This window comes from Sylvia atricapilla, chromosome 1, assembly GCF_009819655.1.
Source record: "Sylvia atricapilla isolate bSylAtr1 chromosome 1, bSylAtr1.pri, whole genome shotgun sequence".
NCBI lineage: Eukaryota > Metazoa > Chordata > Aves > Passeriformes > Sylviidae > Sylvia > Sylvia atricapilla.
This window is the reverse complement of record NC_089140.1, coordinates 141,188,804-141,214,453: the sequence shown is the minus strand read 5'-3', so window position 1 is coordinate 141,214,453 and position 25,650 is coordinate 141,188,804. Positions and strand designations below refer to the sequence as shown.

Genomic DNA, 25,650 nt, shown 5'->3' with positions numbered 1-25,650 from the left:
CACAGACGGGATGAGGACAGCTCATCCATCCCCCGGCCCCGCTCCCCTCAGCCCCCAGCCCGTGCCTGGCCCATCCCTTCCCGGGGCACCGGAGCTGCTCCCGGACACCCCGAACAGCCCACGCACAGTGCCCCCAAGCAACGCTGACTTGGCAAAACCAAAATACATGTCTTGACCATACACCATACATATACATACATATGCCATAGCACAGGGCAAATAGGTCAGAATCTTGATACAAAATGTCCTATATTTACAGAATGTGCCATAGCACATTCTTAGCTGGGAAGGTACTCCCTCAGCCTGGGCTTGGATGCAAAAAAACCTGTGTTTTTAATGTTTAAATGATAGTTTTACTAAAAGTTAAATAGTTTTACTATTTAATAGTAAATAATAGTTTTACTAAAAAGTGCTCAGACATGCTCCAAATAATTTATCTGTAAACAGCATGTACATTTCATATATAACACTGTTTTAGATATACTTACAGAGCTTTCAGTCATACATATTTATCTACAAAATGTGAAAATAAATAGCACTGAATGTAAAACCATAGCACATATACAATAATATATAAACACATGATATATATTCTATATTTTATATGTACACGTTAGATGTATATATATTATATATACACACATATAATGTAAAAATATAGCACATGAATATATAAAACAGATGCATAAAATGTTCTATATACATGAACCACTACAAGCATAATATAAATATATATAAAGCATACATTTAGAAAATATTCCATAATACAGTATTTTTTATACAGTGTTCTCTATATAGATCCAATCTGTTTGTTTTCACAAGATTCTAAATTGATGGCTTTTAAAAGAGACAGGAGAAATCCTGTGTCTGCCTTCCCTAGCACTTCTTTCTCTCTTCATTTGCTTCTGCAGATCAAACCCAACTGCGCTGCAGAGCTGCCGAGTGATCCTCATTAAAAGGATGATGGTATTTTCAGTGACACGGATCTGACTGGCTTAACCCCCTTTGCAGGGCAGGATTTCGATTCCTTGTGTTTCTGTAAAGACAACTTTGCAATACATATGTTACATATTACATTATTATATACTATTATATGATACAGCATTGCAACACGCAAATACCTAAAGCATATTTAGAAGCCCATGAAAACATGCCTGCAAAAATATTTCTATCTTTTGTACCAGTAACTCGAATATGGGAGCCATGTACGGCATTGAGATACGAATAAAACAGTATTTTTACGTTTGTTTGTACTCCGCCCTCGGTGCCTTTCGCACACAACGCTGACCGCGCGCAGCCGTCGCGCACAGCGCAAACTCCGCCCTCGCGCGGGGATCGGGAGCGCGCTCGGCCGAGCACGCGCAGCGCCTCTGGCCCCGCCCCCTGCCCCGCGGGCGGGGCCTGCCCCGATAAACACGGCCACGTGCGGGGGGGCGGGGCCGGCCCGCGCTTCCGGCAACACGCGCCCGCCGTCGCCTCATAAATAGCGCGGAGCGCGCCTGAAGCTGCTGCGCCGTTCTGTCCGCCGCTCCGGTACTGATCTGATCTGCCCCGCACCGCTCCGAGTACTGCCCTGGTGTGCCCTGCACTGCTCCGGGTGCTGTCCCGATCTGCCGCGCACCGCTCCAGTCGCCGCCGCCGCTTCCAGTCCCAGCGTTGGTCCGCTCCTTGCCGTCGCCATGCCGTTCCTGGGGCAGGACTGGCGCTCTCCTGGGCAGAGCTGGGTGAAGACGGCCGACGGCTGGACGCGCTTCCTGGACGAGAAGAGCGGCGGCTTCGTGGGCGACATCAGCAGGTAGCGGGCGGTGCCGCCAGGGGGCGCGGTGCCGGGGGCGGCGGGGGCTGCGAGGGGCGGACGGGGCCCCTCGCCCCGGGCCGGCTCGGGGGTCCCCCCGGTGTCGGCGGAGCGGGGTCGTTGTCTGGGTGTCTCCGGCCCTGCCGGCGGAACGGCTCGGTGGCCTCTCCGGGCCTAAAGGAAGCTCTGAACGGGGGTCACTCAACCCCCGGCGGGGTCCCCACATCCCTATGGAGGCTGTTCCTCCCCAGGCGGCCGGGTCGTCCTTTATGGCTGCAGAGGGTGACGAAAAATCGAGGAAAAGTTGAAACAGTCACCTGCCTCGCGGCCAGAGGGCTGTGCCCCGGGGCGCATCGCCGGCTGTCTCCTGGGGGCCCTGGAGGTGGTTGCCCACCGTCCGCCGCAAAAAACCGCCTTGCTTGGGGCTTCCCGGTCTCGGGCTGAGAAGGGTGATGTGTCTGGAGCCATGAACCCTCCCCAGACCATGAGTAATGTACGTTACGTGCTGCTTGACTAATCTGGCTGCAAAACATCAACAAACCCCCAAGATGGTGCGGGCAGGAAGCTTTGCAGCGCGTGGGTGTCGTGGGCTCGGGCCAGAGCGCTCCTGTCAAAACCAAACTTTTCTCACAGAGCTGCATCTTCTCCTCAGCTGTGTGCTGGGATTGCTGCCACCGGGCCTAGGGATGGGTCAGGAATACCCATGACAGAGGGACTTGGAGTGAGAAGGGATTTGCTGTGAGCCGCTGCTGAGATGTTATTTTGCGAGGAGGCTTACGTAGCAGGTATCTCCTGCTCTCTTTTACGTAAGCTGTAAGTAAAAATCAAGTTTAGGTTTTTAATTTGTAAATAGGTAGAAAAATGCCTGGTTGATGGTAGTGTGTTGGGAATGCTGGGTTCAGCATGGGTTTAAACATCCCTTTTCCCATTGAAAAGCGAGGAGGTAACATACTGGCCCCAGACAGGGGTCCTTGCAGGGCCAGGTCCCGGTGCCCAACTGTTCAACCTGTCAAGATGCCCTGGAGAAGTGGGTGGAAACCTGGCAGTATATAAACAGGGAAATAATCTGCCTCCCATGCTGGAGTTCGTCCACTGCTGCTGTTGTGGTGGTTTCGGGTTACAGAGTCATTCAGTAGGAAGTCAGCAGGCAAGGGTGTGCTGTTGACATATGAGATTTAAAGCAGATCCATCTTGTGCTCTTGGGCTCAGATTCTACCACTGCAGGGGGCGTGTTAACCTGACCCCCTGTTGATTTTGTGCTACCGTGATAAGACATGGCTTGGATATTCCAAAACAGCTTCTTCCTTGCTGCCATATTCTGTTGTCATGTGTTCATGCCCCCAGCAGGAAGTAACATGGATGGGGGTACATGAGATGTTCTGCTCTCAGGTTTAGGTTGTTCTGAGCAAGCTGCAGCTGGTAGAAGTGTCTGGTTCCCCAAACTGTTGTTTCTGTGAATATTGTTCATCTTCAATGCTGCTGCTCTTCCCCTTCTGCAGTGTTGTGGTGGCACCCACAGCAGTGGTGCCTTCTCCACGGCTTGGATGCCCTGCAAGGGGGATGTGGAATAGGAGGGGGGAGCTGAGGGTCATGGTGTTCTGAATCCGGGAGAGGTTTCTTCCATCTCTGGGGCCATGTGCAGGTGCCAAACCAGAACACCCATCTGGATTATGCCAGAGGGGATCTGAGTTCCTCCTGGGGCTGAAATTCTGACTTGGTCACTTTTGCATATGCTGATGGTGTGGCCATGCAGACAGCCAGTGAACAGAGGAAACAAGAAGTCTTGTCCCACAGGTTTCAGTCCTTTGCAGGAGTCTGCTGAATAGCTGTCAGAAGTGTGTTTGGTATGCTGCTCATGTTTGGGTTTTGTTTGAGACTAAGCAGTGTAAATACATGGCCTGCACAGGAAGCCTCGTGGCTGTCTCAGAGGAAGCTTGCCCAGGGTTGCAGGCAGCAGTAGCATGTTTTGGCACCTGTCGGAGCTCCGGGGCTGTCCAAGCCACAGCAGCTGAGAGGTGCAGCAGGGTGCCTGGGACCCTTCTTCGAGTTTAGGCCTGCAGCCATGCTTCATCCTTTGCAAGCTGCTAAGAGCAGTAGGGACGGCTCTGTTTTCTTCTCCTGTCTCCTCCCTGGCACCTGCGAGGCCCCCTGCAGCTCTGGGCAGCAGGATGTGTGCTGGGCCTCTGCTGAGAGCCCCTGATGGTGCTGCCCTCCCCTGCCACCCCCAGGGATCTCTGCAGCAGTGCTGTGGCTGCGCACGGGCTTCTCAGTTTCAAATTGTGGCTTGGGTCTGCAGAATGTGGGGGTGTTGATGCACAGCCTCCTTATAAATAGCCTTTCATTGCCCTTGAAGGAAATAAGGGGTTATAGCTCCCTTCACTAATAATATAGTTACAGCAGAGCTCCAGCAGAAGCAGGCAATGGGCAGTCTTGGACAAGAGATCCTAGGTGCGAACTTGTATAGTCACTACTATGCAGGGTCTGGAAAACCATCATGAAAATCTGAACCACAGTTAAGCTTTTCCTGTAAGCTTGAAATAGTATTTTGTGGGAACTCTTTTGTTAATAGGTATTTTGAGTACATATATATGTCTTCAGGGACGTCTAAATATGTCCATCTGTAGCAGTCTGACTGGCTCAGAGCAATCTGCTTCCTACACTAGGAGGATATGGTGTTACTTAAGGATAAGTAACAGTGTCCCAGCACTAACTGTGTAATCTGTGTTACCTGTTCCTGTCATGGGTATCTTGGCTAGGCCAGAACTGAGGCACCAGGGGTTCCTGAAATGCCATTATTGGATGCTAAAACTATGTGCAGACTACTTCTCAGGGGCAGCCTTCAAGGAGGCAGCTTTGAGGGCCACAATAAAAACCTGTGTATTTTCTCTCCTTGCAGGAAACACAGTGTTCAACAAAATGCAGAAATAAACAAAACCCTTGCTTTGTGTCATTCACAGCTTTTGTAAAAAAGATGATCACAACAAAGAGAATCTCTTCAACAGCATAAACTATGATGTTGCTGCCAAGAAGAGAAAAAAAGATCTGCTGAATAACAAAGCCAAGACACAATGTAAGACATCTTTTTGGACTTCTTTTTAAACAAAAGTTGCTGCAGAAGAATGGAAAATACTTTATATCTGTGGTTTTTTGCACATTGCATGAGGAGTCTTCTGGAGTCTTGAAGGGCTTTGTGCCCATGTTTGACCTAAGTAGAGAACTTGGATACAATTTAACATGAAGATTTATGCCCCTGTTAGTAATCCCTGTTCTGAGGAGTTGGGCTTTTTGTGTTCAGATTTTTGTCATTTGTTTGTCAGGAGGGTAATTTTTTCCTAAGGTACATTCAAATGAACCAGTTCCAGTATTTTCCCCCTGTAGACTTCCTTGTGCACAACAGGCTAAATTTATTCTTCCCTCCATATGCATGTTGAGCACTAATCTATGTTACTGGAGGCTACAAGCTTGAATGTAAGCTTTGATCCTATCTCTGTGTGCAGAGTGCATGAAAAATGAAATAAGATTTCAGCTCACTCAAAACAATAGAAGGCTTGAAATCTTTGTGTGCTCAGTGAGCAGCCAGGGTCTCAGATGGGGCCCTGGGGGAGCCTGCAGGGACAGTGAGGTCTGTATTGGGCTGATTGCAAGGTAGGTACTGGAGTTACATGTGAAGGCTGCAAATATAAACACACCCAGAGGAAATGAGTTGCAATTCCCACACTGCTATTAACTCATTGTGCATCCCCCAGGATTTTGGAAACTGTTGCCAAAAGTTGGCCCCTCAGTGTATTCAGTTCTCTGAACAAACAAATGTTACCATGACAATTTTTGGCTGGCTTCTGTTGTGACCTACCAGTAAAAAGGGCTTGATGCAGGATCAGCATGCCTGTAACTGAGACTGGGTCTGTCCTTGGACTTACAGTACCAGGCAGGAGTGCATTCCATAGCTTCAGTTCATTAATTTACAGGTTGCTCTAGGAGCTCAATATTTTCTTTATGGAAAGGAGTTCAGCAGGGTGGGGAGGAGAATTTATTTCATACTAGCAGTTAAATTGCCGGTGTGTGGTAGAAGTAGAGTCAAAAGCCCATGTGAAAATGGAGTGGGAGAAGGACTGAGCAGCATGACTGCTTATAATACAGGCTCTTCTGCGTACAGAGTTAGCAGTGTGTGCTGGGTATTGGGAAGTTATTTTTGGGAATGGATGGGACAACTCCCATTCTGAGGGAAGGGAGGGGCAATTAGAAATAGGAAAATTTTGGTCCCACATAGTTTCATCTTTTTTAGCAAGTTAGCTGCAAGCATAAGCATGCTCCTCTGAGCCTGACCTCACTGCTAAAAACTCTCTTACATGCCTGGTGTCTCATGACATTTTTGCTCAACTTCAAATTTGACATACAATCCCAAGCCTGTAACCAAGGTAATAAATAGTTAATAAAATCAATAAAAACAAAACCTGGCTGTCAGCCACACTTACTGTCTGGGACCAAAGAAGAGGAGGTGCTATGGTATATCTGTGGCTGGCAGATTAAACATTTACAGTCTTGAGCTGTGTCAATGAAACAGAAGCCTTTTCTGAGGCTTAGGGCTGCAGTCTCAAATGAAGCTGTACAGAAACAAAACAGCTCAGTAAGTTGCTAGATTTGGTTTCAAGTGTGGTGGTGTAAGCAAAATAACTTGTACTAAAAGACAACCGTATCTCTGTTCTGCTCATAACATTCACTGAGATGGAAGATTAACTGAATGAAATGTCTTTGTTCAAACAGATTTCCATCAGGAGAAGTGGATCTATGTTCACAAGGGAAGCACAAAAGAGGTGAGTACCTCTACAAGTTTTTTTCTCTGTTCTACTGATCTTTACCAGCAGTGGAAGATCCTGTGCTGATACAAATCAGCAGAAGCTCTTAAGAGATAAGTGGAAGATCTGGCTTGTGGTTGGAATTCCAGTAACGATTTTAAGCCCCTATCAGGGATCCAGGGCTTGATGTACAAGGCTTTGTACATGTGTTTAAAATATGACTTGTTTGCTTCTCTCATTTAAAAAAACAGCCATTTGCAGGCCAAGCCATAATACTGTTCTTGGCGTTCACCCAGTACAGTCCTAACATGGAAAATCATTGGAGTTTATCACATCAGCTCGCTTGCACTCATGGAGAGAGGTGGCTGTAAGAGACTGCTCTGAACTCACACTGTATATTGAACCCCAGGAATGTGTGGCTCATTCTCACATGTAAATTCATGGGTCATGAGCCGAGCATGGATCTCTCTTGGGAAACTACCATAATTTACATTGAGCCATGCTCACTCTTGGTGTCAGTAAGTGTGGCTCAGTGGGAGCCAGGCCCACCTTTTCTAGCTGTGGGCTGCTCCCATGGTTTACACCCATCTGTGGGCTGCTCTGGGGCAGGTCTGCCTGGTGCTGTGTGGACTCAAGCCTGCCAAAACATGACCCAGAATGTTTTTCCTTCTCAGCGCCATGGTTACTGCACCTTGGGAGAAGCCTTCAACCGCCTTGACTTCTCCAGTGCTATCCTGGATTCCAGGCGATTCAACTATGTTGTGAGGGTGAGTCAAAGTCCAGGGTCTATTTTGATGTGATGGTGGTGGAGGCTCTGAACTGAGCACAGTTGGATAATGGGAAGCACTGGCAAAGAGTTGTCTGAGCACGCAAGTGGATGTGTTGGGCTTTTCTTCATGAAGTAATTCATAGAAGTTTTGTTTGGGGATAGATGCCCAAATCTTGTCTTTAGTTTATAAAAATGCAAAGGGAGGAAAGTGGTGATAACATGGAAGATGAGCTGTCCTTAGCCTAACATTCCTACTACTTTTCAGTTGTTTCATTCACTTTTGAAACCTAGAAAGCTTGGCTTCTAATTCCTGAGTTTTCAGTTCAGCTTCTGAAAAAGAACATGGGCTCTCTGCAGATGCCACAGGGAAGTGGAGACCTCTTTGCTCCAGAAGCTCAAGTCTGAGGTCTGCGGAGCTTTGTCTCCATTGAGGTGATACAGAGGGACTCAGGGGAGCTGAGCATTTTGGGAATGAGAGGGTAAGCTGAACCTCTTGGTGGTACTGATCTGAACTTCTCTGTTAAGCATCATGTTTGCTCTTAATCCTTTGTGACTGGCAGTGGTTTCAGTGGATGAAACATTTGTTTAGTCCTGACAACATTGGTTAATAAAGGAGTCATCAGCTTCATGTTTCCCATGCTCTGGCTTTGCATAATAGGTCAGGGCTTCTCTTTTGGCTCAGGGTGCCCAAGGAGGTGATAGTGGTTGGGGCACCTACTGTTCTGAGGGCTGTGGATACCTGTATGTTTATCTGCACGTGATGTGCAAATTGATCTTGAATTTAAGAATGCTTAGCAAGATTTGGAATTCAGTAAGTTTTAAAAGAAAGTTACTGACTTGAGGCTGTTTATGAACAGTCTTTTCATGTCTTGTGAGCAGCTGATCACTTGTGAGGCAATAGTTCTTCAGGTGTTAGGTTCTGGAACAAGCAGCAGTGGTATTGCATTCTCTTTGAGTCAAGTGTCATGAAAAGTGTCTAAGGAAGAAATTAGCTGAGGAGGTTCACCTTGATTTATTCACCTAGGTTATCTAGGTGATAAATCACCTGTGGAAAACTCTGTCACCCTGGGAAGGGTACAGACATGGGGGTGATGACCCACTGGCTGTGCAGGAAGGGCAATCACTTGGATGTCACACTACAGGAGTGGTGGCAGGGAGTGGGGATTCTGAGGGAGGCAAAGCAGGATCTGAGTCATGTAAACTCAGGCTGTCCTAGCTCTGCTGATCTTGGGACAACTTGTTTTCCTGCTTCTGCAGAAGTGATCACCAGTGTTGAGGTGGTTGGTGTTTCCTGATATTGGAGGTGTGTGTATATATATACACATACAGCCGTGTCATCTTCAGGGGGATTACTGGAGAAGGAACAGTTCATGCCAAGGCCATTACCCTTCAGACAAATATAAAGAAAGAATGTAAAATAAAACTTGTTTGGTGCTGCAGCTATCCCTTTGGCAAACTTTCCTGTGACAGTCAAGATCTCCAAAAACCCCTGCTAAGCATAGCCTCCCTCAGGTCATGCTGTGCCACATTATGGGCTTCTGCTGCTTGGCCCAATGTGATAGATGTCCCGTATGAGACTGCAGTGGTTGAACAGAAGTCCCACTGAATTTTTTGAAGAGCAGACTTCACTGAAATTTAAGTCAGTGGGATCTGGTGGGGGAGCCTAGGCTGGCCTTCTCTTTTTCTCGTGAGGGCTTCATACACAGCACATTTGCGATGCTTTTATCAAAAACAACAGTTTTGAAAGCTATGGAAGCTGACATGTGTCCTTGTTTCTACAAATTACCTGTCTTCTGAGCTTTTAAGAGTAGCTTTTCCCTAGCAGTTTTGCAGATACAGTACTATTGAGAAGTATGAAGCTTTCTAATTGAGGTTGACTTGTGGTTTGGCAGTTTAAAGAAGATATTAAACCTGGTACCATGGATCAAATTGTAAAACTGACTTTTTAAAATGAAAGGCTTGTATCAGCCAAGTCTCCAGTGGATAGTAGTTCATAAAAGGCCTTATATGCCAGATTTACTCATTAAAAGCTCTGCCTAGATGTGGATCATGTTTACAGTCCTTTGCGAGTCGCAGGCCTCCTAAAGCACACAGATGGGCAATCTGTCATATGGAGAATGCCTTGAATATTGGCAGGTAAAACATTTTTCCCTTCCTTCTCTTTCCTTGTTTTTTCTAGTTCCACTCCTCGGTCAGGGTATCTGAAATTAATGTCATGCTACTTAATTCATCAAGCAAATGCTTTTTTAGGAGGGTTTGGACTTGGAGGCTGGGAAAGAATATGACTGTGTCTGTAGGGGAAGAAAGGAGAGAAATAGCTGCAGGTTTGAGGTTCTGCTGGCTACACCAAATTGCTTATAGAAATATAAGCTGCATCACTTTCTGGTAGCAAAATGGGCTTTCAGGCTTAACATGAACTTACCTTTCTGAATTTCTCTGAACTTAAGTGAACAGTGCTTAAGTGTCTTTGGTGCTTGCTTTCTTGTCATAGAAGTTTCTGCTTTATATATACCCAAACTAAGTTCTTGGAGTTTGTAATGGTGCACAGAAAAAATGGCCACCTCATTCAAGTGGGGTGGAGGTATGAGCTGCAGATATTTTTCATGGGCAAATACTGTCAGCTGGAGCCATGTGAGTGCATGTAAGTGAAGCAGAAGAAATTTTCCTCTAACATCAATCTTATCTTGATGGTCTACTGGTGCAGCTCTGAAAGTACCAAGTTATAGGCATTGGTGCCATGACTTGGTCCTTGCTGACCCTTCAGATTAGTGCATCTGTGTACACGTTACAGAACAATCAGTGCTCCCTTTTTAGGGCTAATAAGGCAGTAGGTGATTGACCCAGAGGACCCAAACTGTTGTTGGTCTGAAGCAGCCGTGGTTTCTCTGGTCTTAGAGATTTAATGAAAAGACTGGATGCATTCTGTAAGCATAATTAATGGCAGCAGAGACAAAGGTGTCTGTAGCCCAGAAGCTGGTTTTTCCCTCAGGAACACTGTGTTCAGATGACAGGTTTTGCAGGCTGCTTCCTCAGAAAGATTTCTCATATGGTTGTGTAGTCTCAAGGGAAGGTGCTGTTTCTGATAATAAAAGCTTAGGTCAGGTTAAGCTGCTTGGGCACAACTCTTCTGAAACAACATGGTCTAGGTTGTGTGCAGCCTTATAAAGTAGTCTCTTAAATTTGCTTCTTAAGTTTTAGTAGAGGTTAGCTCCAGGAGTCCTGGATTTATGCTGTCCTGAAAGAATATCAGCTGGATGCTGTCTCATGGAGATCTGTCAGCACCTGCATTGTAAATCATTATAACTTGCCTTGGTCTTGTTCCACCTGTCAGCTGACAGCCAGTGTGACATTTCAGCCACTGAAAGTGAAGGGCTGTGTGAGCAAGGTGGGGCTGGAGGAGGAATTTTTAAATTTTTTAAGCAGTCCGGGTGTGAGGAGTCACATCCCCAACTGTCAGGAACTTATGGATCCCCACACAGTGCAGTCCAGCTTTCATATAGCTGGCTTGAGATACTCAGTGGGGAATTTACACATCAGTAGTTTAAAACTTGTGATTTTAATCACTATAGAGCATTTCCCTTTTTGAGTCAAGGTTGTGCTCAGCACAGCAGGACTGCTGAGGATTTTTTGGCTCTATGTGCTGCAAGCCCCAGCAGTGGTTATTTGGGGTATGGATTGCCTGCACACCCCTGGGTTGAAGCAAGATTGTGGCCAAAGTGCCATCTGGCTGTAGCAGGTCTGAGCAATGCTGCACACAGTAGTCATGGGTGCACAGCAGTGTTTTCATGGCCCTGAAACAGGGGCCCTAGCTCCCTGCCACATGGCACTGTTCTGTTTGCTATTTTATCTTGTGCTTATGAGAGGAGAAGGATCTGCTCTGCTGCTGAAGCTGAGAGGCTTTGTTATGCTGCCTGCTCCAGCTGGATTTGAGCAGAAGCCCCACTGCACTCGGGGGGGGGTGAGCAGGTTACTGCTCTGCTGTGGAAGATGCTGTCACCTGACAGCTTTGCAGAGGCTCTGGGAGATGCCTCCTGCATCTCTTGTCTCTTCCCTCTAGTTCTGGGAAACCTCTGATAGCAAAGAAAATAGGGAAGGATTTTTTTTTAGTGGAGCTACCAGGTCACCTTTCTCAACTTCTGAGGAGTTGGAAGAGTGAATTTGGATCGAATACCCTGTTTTCCAGAGGTGTTGCAGACTTCCCAGCTCCAGTTAAAATCAACTGGAATGCAATTACTTAGTGTATTTGAAAAGCAGACCTTTTAAAATTGGTCTTAACCTTTCTCTGTGCACTCTCTCCTACCATCTGTCCCTCTGTTGAGCGTGGGCTGGACTTAATGCAGCCACATCATAACACATGCTTGCAGCTCTCCAGTCTTTTTACCCTACTCAGCATTAATCTGAATTCACTGGTCTGTTTTAGTCTTTATTATGTAAGTGGCAACATTGATTTATTTTTTGTACTGCTGTAGACCCCAATTTCACAATTGATTAACGGAGACCATACTTGGGGCCTGGGCCAACACTAGAAGACTCCCAGTGCACTGGAGCATGTGGGGCAGAGATGAACTGTACTGCTTACCTGCTTTTTGTGTATTATGTGAGCGCAGAAGAATAAAATCCGTCTTGTGATTTAGAGGACTAGTTAGTTTCTTCAGTCAGTGGTCCCTGGGGAGTGGAGTAGCCCTGGAAGTATTCACAACATAGTTTTCATATGGAATTTCATCCTGTGTTTATTGCTGTAGGAGAAGGGAGGTGACACATGATATCTGAGCTGGTTCACTGAACATAAATTGAACCTTGATAAACACAGGGCAAATTTTAATCTGTTCCTTTGACTAAATTAATTTTGTACTAATCTAGTGTTCTTCAAGGAACTGAGATTTTTATCCTCATTCTTCTAAAAGAACAGCCTTGGTGTCCAACTCCTCTGGTATTACATTGCATGATGCTTATTGCTGCAAGTGTTCTGGCATTTTTAGTAATGGGTACAATACTGCTAACACCCAGCCTGGAGGAAGCTGTCTCTGTGCCAGTTCCAGAACAGTGCAATCTGGAGACAGCAGTTGTTTGTGCACAGACAAGCTGATTTGGGTGCATGTGTGGCCAGTGTACAGATGGGGTCTGGCAAATTGATCACTATAATCAAAGGTCTGAAGGCTAAACAGTTTAGGGTAAGCAGAGTATTACAGACTACTGTGGAACATTGGTTGGGTTTTTTTTTCCTACTTATTCATCCAGTATTTCAAAAAATGAAGAAAAGACCTTTTATAAGCTTTTCAAGCATCTTGCAAGCTCCCTTGTTTTTAGGAGTATTTAGTTATTCTGGTCTCATTTAGCTGATATAGCCAGAAAATCCACTGATCCTTGTGCACCAAATATTACCCAACTCTCCCACATCTCTGGTTTCCTCCAAACAAGCCAAGAAAACAAGCAGCCTGCCCTTGACAGGAGTTAGTGCAGGTCTTTTTTCATCTTGGCTTTTTTTTGGTCATGTGAGGTGCAAGATATTAATAGAATGTAAACTCAAAGCCATCTGATGGTGGTGTTGGCCTGGATATTAAACAGAAGAGATTGGTCACTCGAGGCGACTTCACTGCTCCGAAGTGGCAGTCACATGCCAGTGCCCCAGATGAGCAGAGCAGGCTGCAATAATACCTCTCCCTCAGCTCCCACTTCATGGCAAGCTGCCGGTGACTTTTTGGATACATTCTTGTCATTCTTATAGTGGGGCAAACAGTTCAGCTCATGACTTATCAAGTCTTGTCAAAAGCCATCTTAGTTACTTGACACAAGTAGTTGCACCTTCTCTGGACTCTCTGTAGTGCCAGCAATGGGATACTGAAGCTGCAGATGATAAAGAATTAATAAGCTGGTCATGTGGCAACATGTTGATTGATTTGTAACATAAAAGGTTTTTCCTTTCTAAATTAAAACAGAAGGCTATGTACATCCAAAACAAATGGACTGACACGTGGGCAGTCTGTGCATTTATATAATGTTGGGGGAAGGGAGAAAGGCTTGTAAGAGCACAGGCCACATGTTCTGCAGAGTATGTTCCATAGGAAACTTCCACAGCTGTTCTTGTGACACAGAGTTGGGGAAGAGGCAGTGTCCTTCCCTGTGGGACATGCCTCCTTTAACAGCTGCAGCCCAAATTCACTGTTCAGCTTGCTCAAGAGTCAGGAGGTCAATGATGGGAAGTAAATTCTAATTGAAAATAAAAGCAAGATTTTCGTTAGGGGAGGTTAACAAGTAAACAGGGCAGACAGGGAAAGGTGATTTGTTATTGTGGTTGTTAGAGCTGAACCGGGAGGAAACTTTGGGAGAGAAGGGGTTTCTTGTGGGGAAGATTTTTGTTCTTCCTACAGTACTTAACCTTTCTGTCGTAGCAACTGTGCTCTGACAAAACCCATGCAACCCAGGAGTTGACGTAAATTGTGGAGTCTGATTCTCATTAATGGTCCATCAATAATATCCCCATCCAAACAAGCATTTGCTCGTGTTCCCTTATGACACTGCTTGTTTATGCCCCAATGAAGGATGGTGACGTTGGCTGTTCACTGTTCCCTTCGTGTGAATAGCAGCTGCCAGTCCAAGCACCACTGTGGTTTCTCTGCATCTTTGAACCATGAAGTCAAGTTCCCTCTCACACCACACTGAAGAGAATTAAAATGCCTTTTTTCCCCCCTCCTCTTTTGATGTGAGTTTAATTATTTGGCCTCTGCTCTCCTTCCCCTTTGCATTACTTTGCTCTGTTGTTCTGTCTCCTTTTTATTTTCAAGCAGCAAACAAGTCTCTGGACTGTTTTGCTGTGTCATGTGACTAGGAGTCAAGATTAGAAAGGTATCTCTGTGCTCTAAGGCTTGCGACTTCTATTTTTATCCACAGCTGTTGGAGCTGATAGCAAAGTCTCAGCTGACGTCACTGAGCGGCATTGCCCAGAAAAACTACATGAACATTTTGGAAAAAGTGGTTCAGAAAGGTAAGAAACAGAAATGGTGAAGGGAAGTCTGATTTAATCTGATGTACTTTGGTGAGCCACATCCTTGAAAATAGTTAGGCAGTGCAATATGGGTGAAGAGGGGCACCACTGCTTATTTCTGTAGTGCAGTTCTGCTTTCTTTTCCCTCAGTGAAGGGCTTGGGGAGAGGGGAAGAAATGTCTGTAGTCTGGTAGGTATCTGAGAAGTGACTTCTCCTTTCCCAGCTTTCCTCACTACCACCCCTTCTGCATCCTACTGAGTCCTATTTCTGACTGCAGAGGATCTGGCTGCTCCTGCTCTCAGCCAGGTGTACCTACAGTCTCTTCTGCTGCTGCCTTGTTGGCAGTGTGCTGTACCTACTGCTCCCACTGCTCTGGAGGAGTGTCTTCACCTGCTCAGGGGAATGAATTGTGGTTGAGATGTGGCACTTCCCTCATGTCCCTGAAGCCTGGGCATTGACAGCAGCCTATAATTATACGTAATGAGAAATGCTCATTAGCTGGGGTGGATGGGGAAGAGGTGCACATAGATAACTTCTTGCACAATATCACAGGGGAAAACTGGCCAGTTGCCAGTGGCTGGAAATGAGAAGTGCTGCAGAAATGGCAGATCTCATCTGCTTATCCTGGGAGGCCCTCTTTCCATCTGCTGTCTAACCTGCTGTGACTGGCTAATGTTTAAGTGCTTTCCTCTAAAAAGAGCACAGGCTGGCTCTCTTGGCCTGTGAAATTACAGCAAATAATTTCACTTGCCTGAGAAACATGTTGATTCAGAGAAGGATTTTGACAATTCCATTTTTAACCTTTCCTGTTCTTCCAAAGTCCTTGAAGATCAGCAGAACATCAGGCTAATACGGGAATTACTGCAGACCCTCTACACATCCCTCTGCACATTAGTTCAGCGAGTTGGCAAGTCTGTCCTGGTCGGAAACATCAACATGTGGGTGCACAGGATGGAGAGCATTCTCCACTGGCAACAGCAACTGAACAACATTCAGATCACCAGGGTAAGCACAAATCCTGAAAGCTAAAAATATTGTCTCCACCATGAAACATTTTGTGTCAATGGCTCTTGTTTAGGTGACTGCTTCCCACTCTACTCCCAGTGCAAGCACAGACTGGAAGGACCTGGAGTTGTCAAAATGATTGGATGCATTCCTAGCATTACTTGACTCCCTTAATTCCAACTCAATATACATAACCCAGGATCATGCTTGAGGCTACTGGATTACAGTAGCCACAGACTGTGGCTTGATTCCATAACAGCTGTGAAGTGCTGTGTGAATAGAGCTCGACAGAAAGTGGTGACCCTCTCTTCAGTCCTCAGAGGCCAGGCCTCAGTGTGAAAAGTCAACTTGGGCTTTCTCAATTTGAGCAGTTTTCTTCAGAACTTATACAGTTGAGGTTTTTAGATTTGTTTAATCTGCAAATTAAATGCAAATTTTCAAATAGCTGCATAACTTCATGCTTCCTGGCCGAAAATACCAGTGATTCTTCCAGTAGTCTGTAGCTACCTTTTCCAGCTGGATGAGTCCTGCCTTCACAACATCTGGGGTTTTTTTGACACTTCTGTGGGGATATGTTACATCATAAATTTCTAAACTGGTTCTACATGGAGTCAAATCTGAACTTGTTCCATTTCACACAATCACAGCAGGCTTGATGTTGACCTCTGGATGTCATTTGGTCAAACCCCTGTGCTCAAGCAGGGATACCAAAAATAAGTTGCCCAGGATTATATATGCACTTTTTTTTCCTACCTCAAATGGGTGCTTTCTCCACTGAAATGCTAAAGCTTTCCTCCCATGCTGATATGTGTTGGTGTTCCCCTTGTAGTCTTGAAGAACTCTACCTATTCAGACAAAAGCACATCAAAACATTGCTTGTGAAAAGCTGCCTTTTATACATGCTTGTGTAGGTTTGCAGACACTTTTTCTAAAGTCAATAAAATAGATTTAGAGCTTGCAAAAAAAAAAAAAAATCATACCACTGATGATAACTTTAGTTCAAGCTGGAACAAAATGAGATGAATTCAGAGAAAGGAAGAAGCTTAGGTCTTCAGCCAGTTACTTATGGTGCAGTGAGCTTTTGGTGTTTCTAAAAGGGTCTTGCAGCACCCAAGACCTATATTCATTAAAAACCCAACAACCAGCCTTGCAAAGTGTTGTATGTGCTACAGCTGTTTTTAAAAAGACAAACTTCTGTCCAGCAAACAACAGCATACTGGTCTCTTCTGGTCTAATCTGTGTTCTTTCTCCAAAAAAAGCAATGCTTGAAAAGTTCTGGAAAGGAGTACTGAGAGACAAGTAGTAGCAAATAAGCTTTTGGCCTGATCCAGAAAACCTGCAAGGAGTTGCTTGAGTCACACAAGTATTTTCAGAAAGAGATACAAGTGGAAGCTTTGGGTTGTTTTGGTGTTTTGTTGTTGTTGTGTTTGGGGTTTATTTTTTATATACCTAAGTCTCTGAGCTTATTCTTGCCTGTTGTGCCCTAGCAAAACTTCTATGTAGACATAGTTCAGAAGAATGCAAAATACAGCGTGGCAAGAAAGAGCAGTGGGACAGGATCCAGGGATCCAGTGCATTTGTCCTACCCCAAAAAATGCTGCAGGCTATCATGGAAAGGAATGTCCTTTGGACACTGAGGAGACAGTTCACTCCTGGAGTGATGGTGTCAGGTCTGCCTGGCAGGTGGTGATGCAGAAATGGATGTTTTGGTTGAGAAGCTGTGCTCTTGCAGGCACCGGGCAGTGTCACTGGTCTGGGCAGGCCGGCAATGAGGCACTGGAGCGAAGGCAGGAGCTGCTGATGTGCAGACATACTTTTATTGTTCCTCTGGAGTCTCCCATGCTGTGGGATGCCTGGAGATGGGACCATATGCTTAAAAGCAGCCTTCTGCAGAGTTCTCCTGCTGCTGGTGGGCTGTGTGCTGTTTGTTTGAAACGGTTAATAGCTCTGCCAGAGATGAGGCGGGTACTGTGACTCTGCAACTTAAAATAGCAGCATCTCTGTGCAGGGTAAAGGATGAACTTGGCACATCTGTCTAACATTGTTTCTTTCTTGGAGCCCAATCCTAGAAGCTGTTTTTTGCCTTAATAAGGCTGGGGCTGGTTTTGAAGCTGCAGCTGGAGCCCAGGTTGTGGTCCTTGCTGATGCCTTGCTCCTGTGTATACCTTGGACTTCCCCTGAGTGCAGGACATGCAGGTCTACTATGGTCAATTTGTCCTGGAGCTGTGCCCCATGTGGACTTGCAAAACAATCCTGGACCCTGTGGAGGCTAAGCAAAGGTGGTAGGGAGTGCCTTTTGTCTCTTTAGGCTAGGATCTGATTTTGTGTGGCTGAACAGCCTGGAAAACAGGCTGTGGCCTGTGGGAAAGGGTCAAGTCTTTCAAGTGTTCCCAGAGGAAAAGCTAACCCTGCCAGCAGTGACCTGGGAACGCATGCTGTGGGTACTCACCAGCCACTGCTGTGGTTGCAGCAAGATCCTGTGATGACATAAACTAAAACACATGTCAGAAGATCATGAGATTCCCAGCACTGTGTGTAACCAGAGCTGAACTTGAGTAGTAATGCCTATCTGCCTTGTGGTGGAGAGACCTTCCCCACAGTACCATGATGCAGCCAATGTCCTGCTGTAGTGAAAGCTGATGGTGATGCTTCAGGGAGCAGTGTCTCATGAGTATGGCTGTGGAGTGGACAAAAATGAGGAAAAGGAGGCTTGGGCTGCAGCTCTTCTAACTATTGTGCTACAGATACGTGTCCTCTTCCTTGAGGTTATCTCAAAATGTTGTGGAGCAGAAGGTCAAATACTTTGATATAAAATGTCTCCTTTATTTAGAAGAGGGAACTGCTGCTTTGTTCGCTGTGTGAAGAAGTTTTAAAAAAGCAGTAGCTATGCTACAAGCTAGGATTAGTTTTTCAGCTTCCTGGGAGCTCAGTTCTGTCTGTCTCTTCCAGCCTGCCTTTAAAGGAACCACTTTCACTGACCTGCCGTTGTGTTTACAACTGAACATCATGCAGCGGCTGAGCGATGGGAGGGACCTGGTCAGCCTGGGCCAGGTGGCTCCTGACCTCCAGGTGCTCAGTGAGGACCGGCTGCTGTGGAAGAAACTGTGCCAGTACCACTTCACAGACAGACAGGTATGAGGAGAGGTGCAAACTGCATCGGTTCTTGGTGCACCACCCAGAAAGCGTGTCTGCCCTGTGTGTTCTCTTACTTGGCTGTCTCTTGGATCTGAGGGCGTGCAGCAAGCTGATTGTATAGGCTGGCATGAGAATGGCTGTGAAGATGATTTATATAGAGGGTTTTACATGCCACAGCAATGATTCCTGAAATAGGAGCTTGAGGAATTAATCATACACTGAATTTCAATCCTAATCCAGGTGGGAACAACTGCAGGACTTGCAGTTGCTCCTTGTCCCACGTGTGCAGGGAAAACGTGCAGGCAAGCTCCAGCAATCACCCTGACGTCCCAGGGACACCCTTGCAGAGAATTTTTGTAGGTGTGGTCCATGAGCTGTACTCTCTTGCTCTTTGGAGCAAGGAAATCCCCTCTGAGATATTCTGTGAGTGATGGGATGGTATGTGGACAGCAGCCTTGCTGCTGCCCACTTTGTATCTGTGTAAATATCTCTGACAGGCTGGTAATCACCTGGGATCATCTAAACTTAAGAGCAAACAAACAAAAATCCCTCTCTGTGTATGGGTGAATGTCTGGGGTATTTATACTAGACTTCTGCACTTCAGGAACCATGTGCCAGACTTCTCTGCTGACTTGGCTTTGTTTGGTCACTCTGAATCTCACTTTGGAAGTGACTCTGGAGGAGTCTCTGCAACTAATGAACCCTGAAAGAGAGATGTGTGTCTCCCAAGCTAATACACTAAATCATTGACTCTTAGAGAAAAATACCTCAACTTTTACAACTGTTAAATGCAACTCTACTTGCTGTGCTGCCAGCCAGAAACAGTGGTCAAAGTAGTATGAAATAGCTCCCAGAGCTTCAGGCTTCAGTGAAGTTGATGAAGTGGGAATAAACCTTCATAATGGTTTTGAGTCAGGCTATTCCCATCAGGAAAATGCTTATAGCTTTTTCAGCTATAAGTAGAAAGTAAGAGCTCCTTAGCTCAAAGCAGCTCAGAAGTCTTCAAAGTAAGAGCTTTCTCAGTGTTGCAAGGGAACTGTTATGGCACTGGCAAGGTCGCCTTGTGAGGGAGAGAACATCATTAGCTGAACAGAACAAATTGGGGTTTTGACCTGTTGTAATTGTTTGTATCTTTTCTTTTAAGATTCGCAAACGTCTGATTTTATCTGACAAAGGACAGCTGGATTGGAAGAAGATGTACTTCAAGCTCATAAGGTGTTATCCACGGAAGGAGCAGTATGGTGACACACTGCAACTGTGCAGGCACTGCCACATCCTTTCCTGGAAGGTATGAGGTGCTGGTGGGACTTGATTTGGGCAGGAGCCATGGGGCATCCAGTGTCTCCTCTGACTGCAGCTGGCTTAGGGTGTTGCAGTTTGTTTGCCTGCATACCCTAGTGAATTCCTACATCTTAATTCTCCCTCAGCTATTAAGACCCTTTCTTCTCTGTGCTTCAGAGATTCATCTTTATGTTGAATATGAGTAGTGTCCATTGGGGCCAGAGGGCTAGAAGGTGGATATGTTTTTGGGCTGCCTGCAAGAAATCATTTTAGTGCTGCCAGCAGCTTCCTCTACCCATTATATGGAAGTCTTGGCAACAGGATTAGCTGGAATGAAAGCTGATGGCTGCAAAACGGCTCAGGACAAGAATCTGCTGACCACTGTGGGGATATGCAAGGCTTGTCTCTGGATCTAAACTCCAGTAGCTGGCTCTAGCCTCTCTTCTCTCAGAAGAGGGGAAAATAATTAATTGCATCTTTGCTGCTTCTTTTTTTGATGCTTTGTCCCTAAGATACTAAGCCCAGTTCTGAGTTGTCTGTTATTCTGGGCTCTGCTCTACCTATTAGCACATGGTATGTCTGGCAGAGGGGCAGTGCTAAGCTGGCTGATGCTTTGGCACCCTTTCTGCAGCCTCTCTAAAGAAAATTTTCTCCTTTTGCAGGGTACTGATCACCCCTGCACAGCCAACAACCCAGAGACTTGCTCCACCTCTCTTTCACCACAAGAGTTTATCAACTTGTTCAGGTTCTGAACTTGGGTCACTGAAGCTTATGCAATTCCTACAGGACACTTCGTCACAGAGCTGGGATGCTCCGTTTGTAAATAGTGTAAATATTCATCTTTGTTTGAAGCTCCTGAGTCAAGGAACAAGAGGATCTCAGAGAAGAAAGGTGAAGTTGCTCACTGACATGCAGCACTTAAAGAATACAGACTTCCATAGGACTGGTGTATAAATACAGCAGGTTGTACAGAGTCCCTTTTTTATCTGATCAGCGTACAAGATACAGGGCAAAAAATCCTCATTTTTTGTTTCTAGACGTTAGAAATTAATTGCCCCGCATCCATTTGAGAACTCTTTTGGTTTGTTTCTAATAGAGAGAAAGCAATATGAGGCTAGGACTGTTGAACTGTTCTTCCATCTGATTTTATTTAGCGTACATATTTATAAGTATGACATTTTAGAAATATTTATGAAAAATATCCCTGTGACAAGTTTAATAATACTTTCGTACTTTTAAAAGGACACATTCTGAAATACTTAGGATAGAACTCTAGCCTACTGGCGAGACGGAATCGCAGCATACCACTTTCTACCTCCAATAGATTGAGTACCTTTCAAACGAAAATCCAGTGTACAATGTGAACTTTTGTATTTTGTACAATGATTTAAAGGGAAATGTTTGTGATAGTAAGCATCTTTTCTTGTATTAATGCTTACCTCTTTGTATTAGTTTTCTTGCTCTACTCAGTGCTTGAATGCCTAGATGATAGGCACCATACGAATACCTAAGACTTTACTCCATCCTCTTTTAATTTGTTTGTTTTATGGAAGATTATGCAAATGTGAAAAGAGAAGACAAAAGGATGAGCATTATCTATAAGGGAGGAAGTTCTGTGATAGGGAAACAAAGGACTGGATTTAATCTCACAAGGTAAATTCTTATCTGCTTCATTAGGTTAACTGCACTAGTTGAAATCCTAAGTGAGGTTAGAATCTGTTTTTTCAAGCCCATGTTTTCCAACATACACATTGGTCTGTATTCCCACTGATGTCAAGTGAAGCCGGTCATCTTGGAGCTGGTAAAATACAGGGAGAACTGGGTCATTGAATCTCATTAAATGATGCGGTTTTTATTCACTGGAAGACTGGCAGATGTATAGTTTCAGAGCCCTGGAGCTTAGGGAGTGATTAGTATTTAGCAGTCGGGACTTGGGTAAGCAAGGGATTTCCAGCATATTTAGTTTGGATATCTTTGGTTCTTTCTTCAAAGACTCAAGGACCCTAGTCCATTCCAGTGCTGCTTCTGGTGCTGAGCTGCTTTATGGATCTTCTCACCCTAACCCAGAGCTAAATTTTCAGTCTTACAGAGTAAATGGCCACTTCACTGCCGCTGTCATTTGGCTCATTGTCTCCTCTGTTGCATGCAATGCTTCACTTTTCTCTACAGTGGAGCTTGAAGAATCTAGCTTATACATAACAATCTGAAAACGTGCAGTGGAAAGTTTTTGCTCTTGACCAGTAGATTTCCTCTATAGCACTTTCTCTGTGTATGATGTAAGCAGGATACCTCGTAAGGGTAAATATTAAGTGGTTTGTGTGTGACTATGTACAAAAATTTTGAGGAAAAGGAGTACTCAGGACAATTCAGGAAGAACTACTTGAGTTAATTATTGTTAAATATGCTGTTCCTTTTTTTACATTTTTATAACTGACTTTGAACTTTTTCTGCAGCTGTTTGTATTTTAAAATGACAGTAATTGCGTTTTTGCAAACTAAATCACTTTGCATATTCTTGGAAGAGATGTGAAAAGGGGAAAAAAGCTGCCTGTAGATGGAGTAGTGGGAAGAGGGGAGGAAAACAAGGAAAATGCTGACAAGAACTGCCCTTCTCCAGCTGCCTAACAGCAAATCCCAAGTTTTTACTCTTCCAGAGAGTTCTGTGAGCCTATACCACCCTTAGCCATGGCCCAGAGCTTGTCACTCTCCATATATGAGGGGAAAATACATGCAGGATAACAAGCTTTATCTTGGTGTTGATGCCCCATTCATCAGTTTGACTGCTGGTAGAAAGCATAAGCCTCCTGATCATACTCATGTCAACTGAAAGTGACTTAACAACTGCTACCTTGGAAAAATACACTTGTGCTTGTTTGGGGGATGTTTGTGAATAAAGGAGGCCAGTTCCTCTTTTCCTTCCTGTGTTGATGGCAGCGGGTAGACAAGGCTGAAATCTGACTTTGTGAGTGAGGACATTAAGGAGTGAAACTTGCAAGTGAAGTGAGTGAAGCATTGCCACTGAATTTGGAGAATCCTGTAGCTCCTTTCTCCAGCAGTGAGAAGACCTGTCCCCCTTGGCATCTTCTGTTTCCAGCTCTGACTTGGGGCTGGTTTGTTTTGTAGTTTTGCCTGTGCCACCTATGGTGAGCCACCTGTTGTGATGGGGAGGCAACGGTGTTTTGGTATGAAATGCTGCAGCATTCTGCCTACTCTGCATCTGTGCTTAGCACTTGCTCTCTGTGAGATTGTGACACTGAGTGGATTTTAAGATCAGGTTTGAATATGGCCTGCTGCATTCCTTGCATAAGAAGATGGAAATTCTCAACGTTGAGCTGTGATTTGGGAATGTCTTTGCTCCCCCCATTGCCTCTATTAACCTTTCACTGGCCTCTTCTACCCAGAGACCATGGGTCACACTGACAACAGATTTAATGTGCAACTGAGGCTCCTATTTATAAAACTTACTGCAATTACTGTGTGTTTTCTTATGACTGTAAGGGTCAAAGTGCTGAAAATTATTTGTTATACGTAGACACTTGTCAGTTGCTCGTGTGAGGTCTTGGCATATTGCTGTCAGTGTCCAAACTAGCAGCAAACTGAGCAACTGCTGAACAGAACAAAACAGACTAAGCAAAAAGAAACAGAATAAGCCTTATTCAGTTACTGCCTCAGTTGTTACCCTCCTGCTGCAGCAATTGTCAAAGATGGCCTTGGTCTCTTTGGGTACCCATTGTTTCTTGAGTGGCTGGTACAAGGAGATGATGTGGAGAATTCAATACTTTTGGTTTGTATTTAAAACAAAATGCTGTTGCATCCAAATACTTTAACCACTTACAGACAAAGCAAACAGTATTTTAGCAGTGCAAAGACATCTGCTTGGCTGAGGATGGCAGAGTAACAAAACTGACAGTGATATCAGGGGCTTCCAGGTGGGCTGGTTGAAGGCTGCTCTCAGGCAAAAAGGACCTCTTTATTTTAAGACAATTAAGACAATTGTGGCAAAGCTGTTGTGAAGGGGAAACCAGAATTTTGCTTGTATTTGGAAATAGAATGTTCTTTTCAAATGACATTTCACCTTCCAGTTGATGCATTGCCATTAGATATGCATCAATTCTTATACTAGGAAGGGAGAGTTTTTCCTCTCTTCAGGGTTTTCTCTTGCCAAAATATCCAAGGAAATCTCATTGTCTTTAGAGGATGTATTTAGTGCAACAGCATAGAACGTGGTGCTGTGAAGAGGAAAAATAGATCCATGCAAGGGAGGAGGCTTAGGAAGGGAGAGCTCCCAGAGATCTGTTTCAGCTTTCTAGAAGAGGCCAGTTTTCGATGTGGTGGCCATTTCAAGAGGCACGATTTCAGCTGTACATACCTTAAGCCATTTATACTAACTATGGTATGCTGAAGTTTGATCATAAAGCGTGTGTACCTCCTCTATATTTTTTGGGTTTCTTTTTTTTAACTGTGGGAGTTTCTAGATCCTTTATTATGTAAAGTGATTAGGAAAATGTATATTACTCTGAAGACATTGCTTTGTATGTAAGCATTTAATTGCACCCTGCCACTTTCTGTACATGGGAATAGATTTTATATTATTTTTCTTTGCCCCAGGTTTTAAACTGTTTGTATTCCCATTTGTTTGACTTCAATTACTTTTGTGAAGCTGTCACCTTCTAGAACATACACAGGTACTAAACCAGCTTTTCCTGCCCAGAAAATTCCTAGGCCCTTAGTTGCTAGAATTTTATTTAGAGCAGGAAACATTTCAAATCCTATTGTGTAGCAAATAAATCAGATGTGCTTTTCACACTGATGTCTTGCTTGGTACAGCAACCAGCATCATCCTCTGCAGTTGTCCTTGCAAACATGTTGCACATCTTCCCTGTAGATCAGCACCTTGCCAAAAAGATATAGCTTTAAATTAAAATACCCCTCTTTGTAGCTGGCCTGTTTGCCCAAGTGCAGGCCCTGTGGAGCTGATGGCTGATCAGGCTGCTGGAGTCTCACTCTCTCCTTCAACGTTCGGGAATCTGGTGTTCTGCTTGTGCTGCTTTCTCAGCTCACTGCCTCTAGTGTTGCTGGTTCCAGGCTCTGAAGCCGTGGTCAGCCATTCACAAGGCTGTCAGCATGTGGCTGCTGGGCTCTGAGTCTTTACCAGCACCTAATTTCAATCCAGTGTCTTATGCCAGTGATTTTGTTGGTAGCAAATCAGCTTTGCAGGATCTGGCCCTAGGAGAACAAATCCATCTTGTCCTTGACACATGCAGTCTCAAGTATGTAGATACTCTTGACACCAGAGAAATTCCCTCTCCATTGACCAAGTGTTGCTGCCTTTCCTCCTGGGAGGGCAGCTGAGGGTGGAATTTGCCTTTCTTTAGCTCTCCTATGCTGCACAGAATGCTAACATGCCAGCTACCAAGAGAACATTTTAATTTGAAATGGAAAATATGCTCATCTTTAGGAACTAATCTACAACAATTATAAATACCTACTTGTATATGGAAGAGAGCGTGTGTTCTGCTTTATTTTTCCTTGAAGTTGTAATTAGAGAGGATTTGAAGTGAAAGACATCCCTTACATAATACATCCCTTCTGTTTAATAGTAGTGTGGCTAAAATCCTTCCATTATAAATTTGCACACTTTTTCCTCTTTCCTTGCATGTTCAATTGATTTTTACAGCTGTTCTGTGCAGACAGTATTTTTGTAAAACATTTTTGACACTGAATTGCAATAAATGTTCAAACAATGTGAACCACACTGTTGGTTGTCTCGTTGCTTCCAAGGTGGTGACCTTATCAGCCTTGAGCTTCTGATGACTGTAAGCAAAGACTCTTCTGCAGGAACATCCAGAACTTGGCCCACTGTCCCAGCAGAACGTCCCAGATAGAGCTA

At 44.8% G+C, this 25,650-nt stretch overlaps 2 protein-coding genes across 2 annotated transcripts in view; one reads left to right on the top strand and one right to left on the bottom strand.

Moving 5' to 3' along the window:
• Positions 1-1,432: 1,432 nt before the first annotated feature.
• FBXO32 (F-box protein 32) lies at positions 1,433-25,510 on the top strand. Its single transcript, XM_066335640.1, has 9 exons — positions 1,433-1,795; positions 4,753-4,865; positions 6,557-6,606; positions 7,263-7,355; positions 14,246-14,339; positions 15,161-15,345; positions 18,295-18,477; positions 19,625-19,768; positions 20,424-25,510. Exons 1-9 carry the CDS (start codon positions 1,680-1,682, stop codon positions 20,511-20,513), a joined length of 1,068 nt encoding a protein of 355 aa, XP_066191737.1. The 5' UTR covers positions 1,433-1,679; the 3' UTR covers positions 20,514-25,510.
• The window catches only part of NTAQ1 (N-terminal glutamine amidase 1), a 34,472-nt gene continuing 24,661 nt past the window's right edge, over positions 15,840-25,650 (bottom strand). Inside the window, exon 7 of the transcript XR_010745362.1 lies at positions 15,840-15,904. The gene's annotated coding sequence lies outside the window, so the exon portion shown is untranslated. The remainder of the gene's footprint in view (positions 15,905-25,650) is intronic.